Source organism: Gavia stellata, chromosome 24 (genome assembly GCF_030936135.1).
Source record: "Gavia stellata isolate bGavSte3 chromosome 24, bGavSte3.hap2, whole genome shotgun sequence".
Classification (NCBI taxonomy): domain Eukaryota; kingdom Metazoa; phylum Chordata; class Aves; order Gaviiformes; family Gaviidae; genus Gavia; species Gavia stellata.
In genome coordinates this window covers 13,685,254-13,698,603 of record NC_082617.1, presented here as the reverse complement: position 1 = coordinate 13,698,603, position 13,350 = coordinate 13,685,254, and the positions used below count along the sequence as shown (strand labels likewise).

Genomic DNA, 13,350 nt, shown 5'->3' with positions numbered 1-13,350 from the left:
GGTGCAAAAGTATTCCCAGGTGAAATACTGACCAAAAAACAGTTTGTCAAATGGCTACTTTGTATATGTCACAAAAGAAAAGGAGACTATCAACACTGGACAGCGTTTTAACTGTAGATCTCTTAACACATCTTCAAGTTGAACTACACATATATTTCTTTAGCACCTGAGATAAATACTCATTCCAAAAGTACGTACACATCTTCTCTTCTCTTGTGTACAAAAAAAGTGTTCATGGGTACCCTTTCCTGGTTTTTATTTTTCTAGAAGATCTGTTTGGTAATGCAAATTGGACAGATTTTTCAAAATCTGCAAGCTATACCAATGACAGAACCCCATTTTCTGTCTTTGTTGAAAGTCTTACTTTTAAATACGATTTGCAAACTTTCGTGATCTAGTAGACCATCTAATGCTTCAGGACAGTAGAGAAGAAAAAGTATGAGTAAAACCATCATTTAGGCAAGTTCTCAGAAATAAATATGTGTCTTACTCTTACATACTTTCTGAAAGGTGTTAAACACCTATACGCCTGTGAAGACATGGTCTCTTGTTCAGACTTCTGGTTTTGTTGTGGCCATATACCAAAGTCTTAAAAAAAACAATTTTCTCTAGAATTCAGTACACAGTCTTCACACGTCTCACATGTGCCATACCAAAAACTGTTTCTGAGACTGAAAAAAAGCAAATAGACCCAATTTTTTTACTTTATTAAACAAATACTTTCTTTTTTTTTAATTCTTATATGTTTCTTACAGACTAAGTACAAATTTTAAACAATCATTCCAACTTTCTGCAAGAAAAGCATTTAGAATACTCTTGCTGTATGTTCATGTTGTGTAATAAACTCTGGGGCTTAAGACCTAGCTTAGCTACCATTAAAGTTTTCTAAAATCTTCCCTCAGGCCGCAGCACCACCTAATCTGGGTCCTGGAATCCTCAGGGATCCAAGAGTTAGAACCTTACAGGGCTTGTCAATGTACCTCAGTTGTACAACATAAACAGAAAACAAATTACATCTAAGAGACTATTAGGATGCTCATAGCAGCACTACAGTTGATGCTGGAGTACAAGAATATAGGGAGGTACCTGGACCAATTCTTATCAGGCAGGTATCTCATCCATGCAGAACATATGATCCCTATCACTACATCAATTCATTAAGGATCATCAGAAAAAACAGGGCCTTGTTTCCCCTCAAACTCTCAGCTAGAGAAGCTCTCCAGAGCATTGTTCGTTACAGATGTGGATAAAGAATAAGGTATATTTTATGCACATCTAATGAGAAAGCCCCACAGGGAAGAAACAAAATTCTGCTTTCAGTGATCATTAAAGCTACCAAGACTTCTATTCTTCAGCCAAAAAAGCACAGACAAAAAGCAGCATAAACACAAAACCAATAGAAAAGCAACCATCAGCTGTAAGCACTAACAAAACTGCTGTAACACAGAAAGGAGTAATGCAAAGAGGTTGCACGATATGAGAAGTCTGTCCAGATGACAATTTTGAACATGCTTGAAATAAATGGACGTGAGCTCTGGTATGTCATGTAGACATAGCCTTTTTGGACCTATGCAAACAACCTTGAAGAGAAGATTAGCAGAAAAGATACAGCATTTTATGATTTTAACCTTGACCAGAATCAAACCAAGCCTGAATTCAAAGTTTATTCCTTCAAAGAAGGATGAAGACAGCTTAACAGACTAACTGTCAGGACAGCTCTATACAAATGGTACGCAAATGCATGAAAACTGTACAATCCTGAATTTATGCCAGTCTTCCACTTCATAAATATAAATACAATAAGTAAAATATTCCCAGCAATTGTTCATATCCTCTACATCCTAACCTAATAAACTGCCTTTTCAGCTTTTAAATCAGGCTGTCCATGACAACATATTTGTCAACAAGGCTTGGCGCATTTGTTTTCTTCTCTAACAGTCTCTTGGTAAAGAACAAAAGCAGTTCTGCAAATGACAATTTGGAAAGGATCTTACCTTTAAAGATCTATACCCCTTGCTTTGGCGGGCGGTGGGGTGGGCAGGCGAACAAAAAAACCCGAACAAAAAACTATCTCCAAACCACTTAAAATAAACACAATACCACGTGTCATGGATTTATTCTGAAGTATATGCACTAAATCAACAGAATAAACAGCAAAAAAGCCAAGGGATGAAGATTCCAAAAAGCCTGCTGCAAACTACATCAAGCTACTGACTGGTTTGAGTGATTACACATTCACATAAAGAGGTTTTTTGTAGTCCCTTGAATACTTTAAGGCTACAAAGAAGCTTGTGGTGCTAAAAAGCCTATGCAAAAAGTAGAGTTTTCCTCATATATCTTTTTGAAATTCTATGAATATGTCAGGTTTGCTCATGCTAAGTAGCAAGTATCACAATGATAAGAAGCCTTCTAGGAATACAACACGATTCTCTAAGAATGGTTATGTATCATTCCTAGAATACTTAGATTTTCTTCTCATATGTGTGGCTGTAATTGCAGATCATTAACTGGAATTCCTACGTCAGGAATAACAGCCCTTCCTAGTACTTTTGGTAAAACTGTATTTCACATTTGATTTTGTGGAATTCATGTGGCTGAAGCACAAGGCTGAATAATGTTAGATGAGGAAAAAAGCTGCATTAGAACTGGAGTTTGTGGTTATACCAATACTTTAAAATGTTTAAGACATCTCTTTATGCTATATTCTGTTGCTTATAACTTTGTCAAACGTTAGTGACTTGTGCTGAATATCTGTGATGGAAATTCCAGACTTAGTTTGATTATTTTTAAACACACTTTTACTGGAAGTCATATTTACAGAATGTTCAAAACAATTACTTCACCAGGACCGTGCTTTGCATACGTGGACTGCTATAGAAAAAGCACTGTGTTTGTCTTTTCTTGAGCACTAGCAAATAATTACAATGAATTATTTTATTGTTTCTATTATATAGCTTACAGAAGACATGGTTAAATACTTCTTCGATTAACTCTTTCTTTTAAAAAACCCTTCACTAGAAAGACATTCCAGTGTCTGAATGGCCTTGTTCAACAGGAATCTGGTTTTTGCAGTGTTCCTCAGGAATGCTAGCAAAGTTCAGTAATGGGCAGGAATTGTGAGTTAAAAGAGCTGTTGGGGAAATAATGATATAGCGTGTCTAGGTGAATAATACAAGAGAATACTGGAAAGACACGTCAGTCAACTGAATTGACTATTCAGTTTGTATCTCTTTTCAAAGTATTTACATGAAACTGACACAAACCAACAACTACAGTTTAGAGTTACCAAGTTATAAGGCATCTGAAAAAAACAGTCCAGCAAAAATGAAAGCTAGAGGAACAAGGTCTTAAACCATGCTGTACTCAAGACTCTTCTGAAACTCAATGCTCTTGCAAATTCTGAAGACATCAAAAGGACAGTAAACAAAGACATGTAGTTTCAGGTGTCAGTAATGCACAAAACTTCTACAAGTCAGAGATCCTAGACAGTGTATAGCTTAAAAATCTCCACCAGATCTAATTTTTCTAAATATCAAATGAAGTGAACCATACCTTCCATATACAGTGTTCTTCAGGTGCACAACATGCTACATTAGTGCTTGTCACTCAAAATGACCTCCAGATAAATAAGGTAATTGTTCACACTCACCTAAATATGGAATAGTAGGAACCATTTTTAAGCTTCTGATGTACTCTCGTGTCCTTTTATAATTATCTTCCTTAGACAGTAAATAGTCTAACTTCTCAAAGGTGGTCTTCTCTTTGCGATTCAAAAGCTACATAGAAAAAAGTGAAGGAGATCATAAAATTTTGAAAGATGAATCCACACAAAGACATCAACAAATAGTAATTTCTTGAATCACCCACAGTAAAGGAAAGCATAGTTAAGTTAATCTTAAATTCATCACCACCCAAATCAGCACAATGTTTGAAAACATGCTACCTGTTAAGAGAAAAAAAAAAAAAATGCAATTCAGCATAAGTCAAGCTATGAACAAATATGATTATTATTTCTGAATAATATAACAAAGATCCACATATCACTACCTCAGAGTTTTGAATAACCTCAGCAATATCAAATTTTTAGAGGAAAACCAGATGTTGCTATACAGTCACCAACATTCTCATAGTTTATCAGAATTGCTAAAAACCTTGAATTTGAAAGCAGAAACAGCAGTGGAAAATGCTCTAACTAAATGCAAATTGTGCCATTTCAACAGTGCTTTATTAAAAGTATGACAAAACTTTTTGGAAAAAAGTACAAGGAAAGTAAATCACTATGATACTTAAATCTCTGTTTTCTATAACTGGACTTACTAGAGAAAATCAGAAAAATATTTAGCAATGCAAAAGCTCCTAAAGTGGCAGAAGATTGAAAAGTAAACACAAAATCCACAACTGTAGCTATAAAAACGCATTCCCTATTTCAGCTGTTTTTAGAAACACCAGCAATATTTTAAAGATGATTTTAAAAGCCAACTGAGTCAGAATGAGTGGAGAATTATGGCACTGTACACTGGTTTCTTGCAGTTGTACTTTCTGACAACAGACAGCTGTTCCACAGCACATTTCTTAATACACCTCTTCCTCTGTAAAACTCCAACTCTTGTCCTACAGCGCTCATAAGCCTAGCTGTTCTGTTTCTAGAGAACTGTGAGTCTGCCCATTGTTAAAAAAACATTGCAATGGATGTGCATGAGTTAACCGCTTCATTCAGTCTTGCTCAGAACAGGATGGGCTTGACAGGAGTCATCAGTAAAACAGCATTGGAAATGGGAGCCCTGAGGCCCTTTGCAACTCTGAACAGTGCACACCACATCACAGTGCACACCACATCACAGTTAAGTAACAGCTGTTAATAAAAAGCAATATAAAAGGTACAAGAGTGAAAAGATTTCAGAATAATTTTGCTGTTGTCTTTCTAAACAGCACTGAGAATTCCTTGAGGCCCTAACTCTGCACTGCGTTGTATTTTTGAACTGCTGTGCCTACAAAGACCCTTACGCCTCTGTAGGTCTAAGTCCTGCATTGAATTATTCACACATTCAGTTTCACACATGAGCAATTCTCCCTATTTAACTTCCACTTTCATCAAGCCGCTCAAAACAGCAGGGACTTACATTTTTATTAGACTATAGCGTAGTTCCGAGCAATCAAACCATTAAAAAGTTACAGGCATTTAAAGACATAACAAACTTGGGTAAAAGAGTTAAGTATAGCCAACTTTAACTGTTCAGAACTGATAAATAATGTGATCCACTCTGGGTGGAATACTAAATTAATGAGAATTACCTAATCCTTTGCATATTTAAAGATTACATACAGCAGGACTACATTATATTTGTGTATTCCACTTTAAAGAAATAGCAAAACTTACAGTAAATTAAAATGAGAAATTCTGCCCTCAAGAGACTGAATTTCTGAACATGGAATTATCAATGCTTTTAATTTCTAAAATAAATGAGAACTGAAATGCATTGCACAATAATCAGAAAATTAATGCTTCTATATATGTAATATATCTTTTTTCTTCCTTTCCTTTTAGGCAATGTATTAATGACACACACAATGATTTGGATAATGGGATACTGATACACACTCTATACGAAGGTCTTCTAAGATTACTTATAAATGAAAGTCCTCTTGAGCTTATAATCAGTGGCTTCTAGAACAGACGGGACAACAGGAAACTCTTACGGGGAAAAAAGATCGCTTAAAAATATGCAGCCATTTAGACTCTGCTTTCACAAAATGTGTAACAGATCACTAGTTCTGCTATGATGGTACCACAAAAACAAGAATATAAAGAATCTTCTTTCAGAGCATGCAATTCGACAATTCAGAAGAGTTCAGAAAACCTCAGAATTCAAACAAGACAGAAAATACAATGGCCAAGGAATAACTTACAGCCCAGGTTTTGGTCAGTCTGAAGATAGGCGCACTTTGCAGTGCTGACACCACGGACATAAGAGAATGAAGGTTATTCAGTTCTAGAAGCTTCTGAAAAAGGGAATAATAACTTTTAGCACATCAAAAAGGGAAGCCAGATTAATTAATCTCAAAGTTCCATTAACAGAATAAATCTTTTTTTCATTAATAAAATACAAAGTTTTCATCAATGACTTCAGACAACAACATTATCCAATGCTGTCAATGTGCAAAATTCTTAAGACCACTTTAAAAGTTGCAAATTTTTCAAATATATTCCTCAAAACAATAGGCATTTCAGTTGTGAGAATACAAACTGTATTTTATTTGAATTTGTTATTTTCTAAGGCTGTTCCTTCAGGAACAGAAAATATTAAAAAAATATTTGATGCATTGTTCTTGGAAATTAGTATAATTTTTGAAATTAAAAATTTAATCAAGATAAAATCATCAACCAAAGATGCTGATGACCCTTTCAGAATTAATACAACTTTATTTTGTAATCTGTTTTACAGGACAAATTTTCCTCACTTCAATGTACTTTAAATTCACTCTGTGTTGACAATTACTCAAAACACATTGATCTCAAGACAGATAATACTTTGGAATAAAGCTGTCTTAGATGATAAAGTTTCCTACAACATGGTTCCAGAAAGACAGAAAAATGAGAACTGTATGTAGCTGTCATGTAGCTTCTTCGTAAACTTTAAAAAGAGGCTGGATTCATCCTTGAGTGATCGATTTACGCATTGCTCAGAAGCATTCGAGAAAGATCTGGATTTTATTGAGGGAAAAGGAAAGGGGGGGAAAAAAAAAGAAAAGAGAAAAAGAGGACAGTGTTTTCCTTTTTGCAGGGGGGGAAAAAGCCCCCCTCTTATTTCTAAGAACAACCCAGCACCTCCAAGTTGACCATTCTCCTAGTACTTGGACTATGCATTTGTGCCAGGAACATTCTCTTCAGTTACCTTCTCTTCTGCATAAGTACAAAACTGCTAAGTAAACTGACTGGAAATACTCACAATGGAAAAAAAAATATTTTTTACTACATGGAAAGTATTATTCTAATTACCTACACACACACAATTTCACATGTACAAGATTAGCACTCAGGCCTTTGATCCAAGTGCTGTCCTCTTACTAATATTAGTGTCACACACGGTCATACAAAACAGAATGACCACAGGTCATGAAGCAGAAAAATGTTTTTTAAAATAAATATTTTTTTTTAAAGTTAAGAATGACTTGCAAAATGCACTGCTCAAACTCATTAAAATAACTGAGCTTTAACAGTGGTACTTTGTATCAGCAACTACATGTTACAAGTAGGAATATAAGTCTCACAATAGCTCTTTTAGAAGCAAGAGATTTCTTTTCATAAAAGATAAGTTTGAATGGGGGGAGACAAAAACCAGAACAGTTTACAACCATGTTCAGTGTTGGCTACACATAGCTGGCCATCAACAAGACAAACCACTTTTAAACTTGTTAGGAGAAAGTACAAGTCGAGTCACACTGAACTGGTAAAAACAGATGTCAGACCTTTATCTTACTCATGTGGTACAACATAGCAAATATGCTAAAAAAGAACGTTACCCTCTGTTATCCAACAACAGTTCATAGGAGTAGTGCAGAAATAAACACAAAGAAAATTAGATTTTGAATGATAGTACAAGAAATTTGCACTTACTTTAGCTATTTTCACAAAATGGCTCAATATTTCTGCCCTTATTTTTAAGGTCTGTGCTGTTAATATTTCTCGTACAACCCAAAAACTGACCTATAAAGTAAACACATACAACTGAATTTATTTACAAAAAAAGGACTTTATGAGATGAAAGATTTGTAAATTTTCATGATACTCCCAGGGAGAAAAAGGGTAAGGAAAGAAGAGTTTGAATGCCATGAATTCTCATCTGTATAGCTGCAATTACCCAAAAGCACTACCATTGGATATAAGTCACAAGTAGAGAAGTGAAACAACACTAAGATAACTGAATGAGCAGGTGAAACACAGAAAAAGAAGGAAAATAATTGCTAATGTTGTACCATAACACATCAGCAAAAATTATTAGGAACTAATAATTAGGAACTAATAGTTTACAGGAACAACACGAAAATGTGGAAAAAGCAATTGAAAACAGTAACTGCCATTTTAAAATCTTAACCTTCATTAAGAAAACCAGCCTTAAGTTTTAATGCATAGGACTAGTTCTATTTAACTTTATACTTGAAGACAACTATGAAACAGTACCTGTTCATCACAGTAATCAAATCATTTACCTGGTTAAACCTCCTAGTAAAGGCAACAATATTTGGAGCGAGAATATGTTTTTCTTTCTTATTCCATCCACAGCTGGCTAGTTCCTAGGAAACATATTTAAAAATTGCCTTAAAAATCAGTAATGTTTAAAAACATTTAAGAGTGTAAAAACTGATACATGACAGAAGCATCTATCAGATAACTGCTAAAACCCATCCAAGGCACTGAATCGATGACAACTAGTCTAACCAAACACTTCTGTGTCTTCCTTATATACATAAATGATGTGATTCATATATTCTCCTGATACTAGAAGAAAATAGACATCATCGTTAATATTCAGATACAGAGAAGCTAAGCAATCAGCCACAACTGATGTCTCTGAAGTTTCATTCTGCATTGATTATTTCAGGCCAGGGTGCCCTCATATGAGCAAATCAGCAGACAGGAGTAAAGACTTTGCTAGTATATAATCTTGTCTGGTTCAAACCTGAAGCTAAAGCTAAACATATCAATAACCAATATTAGAAGTAGTTAAAGAGTACAATATTCAGCTGTGCAACTACAGGTGGTAACCTAGCTATTATTCCTGAATGTCATCCTCATTATTACAGTTAGAAAACTTCCATGAATACACCACAGTTTGGCATATTCAATCTCTAATTTTTTTTTAATTGAAATGTGAGATCTAAAGCATTTGAAGAACACAATTTTGGAACTGTAATATTATTGTTTACAGTAATTACAAACTAATTTTAAAAAACCTGAAATCTCAGTACGTGATACTCAGAGCGACAGAATCTATCATTTGAAAAAGGCTGGACAGTAATAGTCTTAAGTCGGAAGGTCTTCTGGTCAGAAGGTTGAGGTTAGAACTCTTTGGTTTATTTTGGATTTTGATTTTTTTTTTTTTGTTTTTTAAGCCATAATAGTTTAGCCAGACTTGACTCAAGTGTGGCATGTACTTAAAAATATAGATGAGCACTTTGGTGCCAATAAAGCAAAAAGTTGCCAGTAGGCTGCATAGTTCAGTCACAGTACATGAAACAAATTTTTCAATGAACTTTCATTACAGTTACCACTTCAAAGTCTATCCAGTTCAAAATAATACAAAAAATCACAAATTCTGTAGTATACCTGTAATCACAACTAATCAATTTCAATGCATAATAAAATCCCAATGCTCTGTGGTAAAAAATAATGTTTCACCTAAACTGCAAAATGAGTAGTAGAAATGCCTGTGGGAAGTATAAAGTTAACAGAAGAGCTAAAAAGCAGATTAATGATTTTCTCCTTAAATAAATTGTATTAAATTATGCATAAAAAGAAATTTGAAATTATAACTACAAATTCTATTTAGCCAGAAAGAAAGTGTCCATTTTCCAACAGTTATTTCAGGCAGTTCCAAATATATTTAGACAGCCTGACTCTTTTTAACAACACATTCAAGTTACCACATATCTATACAGTCTTTATATTCCAATCTGACGAGTGGTGGATATATACATACTGGAAATGACTTCTCTGTAACACCAGTTCTAAATCACTCTTCTGTTTTTAGAACCACACATTTCAGTTTCAATCAAAATGTTGTCCAACTTTCCAAATGTACACTATTAACTTTAGATGCCTTCACATGAAAGGGCAGAGAGTCAGCCAAAGAGAATCCTTCCTCTGAAAAGCGCTTTGTACATTCTGATAAACGGAACACACTCTGAAGATGTGGAGGTCTGCACGTTCCTGTGTGAGCATCAGGAAAAGCGTTTCCAGTTCCAAACATATTTTGTATCCGAGTCTTCTAGCATTTAAGCCTTCTGCAGATAAAAATGCTAATTTGCATCTGTCAAGACACAGATTCTCCACATAATTAGTGCACGTCTGGTCTTAAGAGTCTGGAAATTGTATGTTTATGTGGAAAAATCTCAGTCACTCTACTAAGGACAGCAAAATTTACATTTGTCAGAAAAGTGGAAGAGGTCAGTAACCTAAGGATATTAAGCAGTTGCCAGAGGGCTAGTAAGCAACAATGGAAAATCCTGTGCATGGTAAAATCATTTGACTAAGTTTAAAATTTGGACTGAATAGGAAGGTTGATAAGAGTAAGTGATCCAACATGCCCCTGCTGAATTTTTTTATACTGCTAAAATGTACTGTGTTGTAGTACTACACTTCATCTTTTTGCATGGAAGGATGCAGGCAACTTCCTCAAAGCACAGAGTCACAAGAAACCTTCCAATCAAGTGTGCAAGAAAACCCTGAAATTTGTGGAGATTGCCATTTCCAAGATTTTGAAAAAAAAAAACCCCAAAATAAGGTTACATAGAAATCTAGAATGTAAGCATAGTTATTTCTGCTGGAGAACAAAGAATTGTTAATCAAGACATCCTCTGACTGAACTCTTGCAAAGTAACATGCAGATGTGTTTTTTAGTAACAGCTCAATTGAAAAGCAGAAAAAAGCCTCAGCAAGCGCTAGCTTTAAAGGATGTTTCTGTGTTTGAGATAAGACTTGGCAACCAGAACTCTAAAATCTTAAGTCCTTCCATCCATGCATAAGCTCACGTTAAAGACTAAAACCTGAAGAAAAAACAACATAACGCTTTTCTCCCAAACACAAAATTCAACAACAGGTAACTCATTAAAGCAGCCAGCCCAACGGTTGCTGACTAAGGAAAACCTCCTCTGTGCACAGTTCTGCTCTGGAACTTAGCTACGCAACATCTAGCAAACCATTTCAACCCCTCCGTGCTTTTTTCATGCCCCCTTTCTAGCACAGGAAACTGGAAGTATTCACTCTTATTCACATACCAGTGTATTTACCACCACTTCCTGCATTCAAAAGTTGATTCTGCAGAGCAATTGTGACCACCTTGCACAAGCAAGTATGAAAGGAAAAGTAGGGACCATAACTCTGCCTTCATCATACCCAGTGACATAATAAACCGAGTACATCATGAAACACAGGTTTCAACCAGAATATTGGTCTTTCCTTCTTCCACGCAATACAAGGACACCAAAGGAAGACTCTGACAAGGTAGCATTCCGGTGTAAAATGGCAGACAACCATCTGCCCATCAACAATGCAAGAGTCAGTCATCTGCGTGAAACCCTGCAGGCCTCAAAGGAGTAGTTTATCAAAGGGTATCCAAGCTTACGGACACAGAACAGATACACCAACTTAATTTAAAAGGCTACCAGGCCTCAAACAAATGCAGACAGTTACAGACTCTACATTAATATCTGACCTGACCAGAAAATTTTAACCTTCTTAGTCTAATGACAAGAGGCAGATAGATGACAAATATGCAGACTATATCTTGCTTTAAAACCTAGCCCTACAGCTGGCAGAATTTCAGGATAGAAACAGATGTTTATTTGTTTGTTTGCCAACAACAAATTATATTGGCAATTCCAATAAGATGAAAGTCAGAAAATACAATTAAAAACTAACAGTTTATGGCAACTGCTACTTATACACAGACCTGTATTCTAACAGAAGCTGAAAATATGACATTAGGTTTCTTCCAATCATTTCTTACTAAGTTACATCTATCTGCCAATCCATCAGAGTAGCCCTTCAGGAAATTTCATTTCCAAAAGGTGAAATGAAGCAATGACAAAGGAAAAGAACAACAGCAAATCAGTATTTTCTTTTGCTATAGAATTCTATGGCACAGATATTTCATAGCAATTAAAGCAAATGCAAAATTTGCTTTAAATATGAACACCTAGTGTTTTGTATTTTATTTTGTATCCCCAGAGTATCACACTACCTCTTCTTTTGGTGAAACCTCCATTTTGTTTTAACTGATGTTTTTCTTAGCAAAATTTTCTCATTTAAAAAGTGCCAAAGTATCTATTTGTAAATAGTGGTATTTTTGCGTTAACAGATTTTTCTACAGGTATTGCTGGTTTCTTATTGCATTGTTCATTTGCCATTTTTTTCCCAAAGTAAAGAAAAGACTCCCTGACTGCCTAGAGAAAACAGATAATTTCAGAAGCATGAAAATGTTTTCAGCTAGAAGAACCTTCTACTAAGAACCTTCTAAACTGGACTGCCCTTTCTGATTTTGTCAAAAATTCAGTTCCACTAATATTACAGGGATTTTTTCTCCCCTTTATGTATTCATGATATTCCACCTAGGCACAAGAAGACAATAAACCATAATGGATCTAAGGACATGTTCTTATATTAAAGAACTTGAAGCTGGAAACACGCAAGTCTTGTACCTTTGGCAGAAAATGAATTTATTTCATCAAAATACTGAGACAACATATCACTTTTATGCAAATTTAACATTCTGATAACTACCTTCATTCTTTATTACAGAAGTTCTTATTTCTGATTTTCAATGCCTACATTAACTTTGATTGCTTTTTCTCAACAGGCCTCAAGTTTCGTTCTGTGTCTTTCTTAAAAGGTTAAAAAAATTAAAGGACACTAATACATTAACTTTTAAGTGTTTGGGCTGATTTACTCCCTCAGAATTGAATCTTAAACATGATAGTACAAGTTTACCAAGCTGCTGATGCAGCCTAAAATACAGGTTATGACTAGAGGCATAAGTCAAACTCTGAAATCAGATATGAACTGAAAAACAGGAGCAGAAGGAAGAGTAGAGAATTTTGACATTTGATAAATTTATCCTGAAGAAACACTCAACACAAAGCAGGACAGGAAGACTTCCCGAAAAGCACAGTCATCCCTTTTGGTGATAGATGACAAATCAAAGTAAATCAGGCTGGGTTACAGATTCACAGTGCTAACAAGGAATAAGCCTAGAAGAATATTAGTGCAGTGCAAGAAGCTGAGCATTTTTGAACAAAAAAGCATCATTTAAATGGTTACATTTCCTCAGGCACTGAATTCCAAAGATGTAAACAGATAGCTTAAGAAAACCTACCTCAGGCTGTATAGCTTTAAATACTGGCATATCCATCAATGTAATCTGGCTCTGCAATAAAGATAAAATTTTAAATAATGTAATACAAAGAGCTAACAATCATGTATTTTACATCTGCCCTTTGGTAACTACAAACCATAGAGTCACATTTGCTCCATAGACCAGAACTGACCAGTCCTGAATTTGGCCTTCTCTGTCCAGGCTGACACACCACAAGCAGAAACTCTACCATCCTAAGTGGCAACATGTCATTATATTC

At 35.1% G+C, this 13,350-nt stretch overlaps 1 protein-coding gene across 1 annotated transcript in view; it reads right to left on the bottom strand.

Moving 5' to 3' along the window:
• RALGPS1 (Ral GEF with PH domain and SH3 binding motif 1) overlaps window positions 1-13,350 on the bottom strand; it is a 120,273-nt gene that overhangs the window by 84,846 nt on the left and 22,077 nt on the right. The window contains exons 4-8 of the mRNA XM_059828971.1: window positions 13,092-13,142; window positions 8,209-8,292; window positions 7,616-7,705; window positions 5,908-6,000; window positions 3,650-3,776 (exon numbers count right to left, since the gene is read on the bottom strand). Coding sequence (XP_059684954.1) covers window positions 3,650-3,776; window positions 5,908-6,000; window positions 7,616-7,705; window positions 8,209-8,292; window positions 13,092-13,142 — 445 coding nt within the window. The remainder of the gene's footprint in view (window positions 1-3,649; window positions 3,777-5,907; window positions 6,001-7,615; window positions 7,706-8,208; window positions 8,293-13,091; window positions 13,143-13,350) is intronic.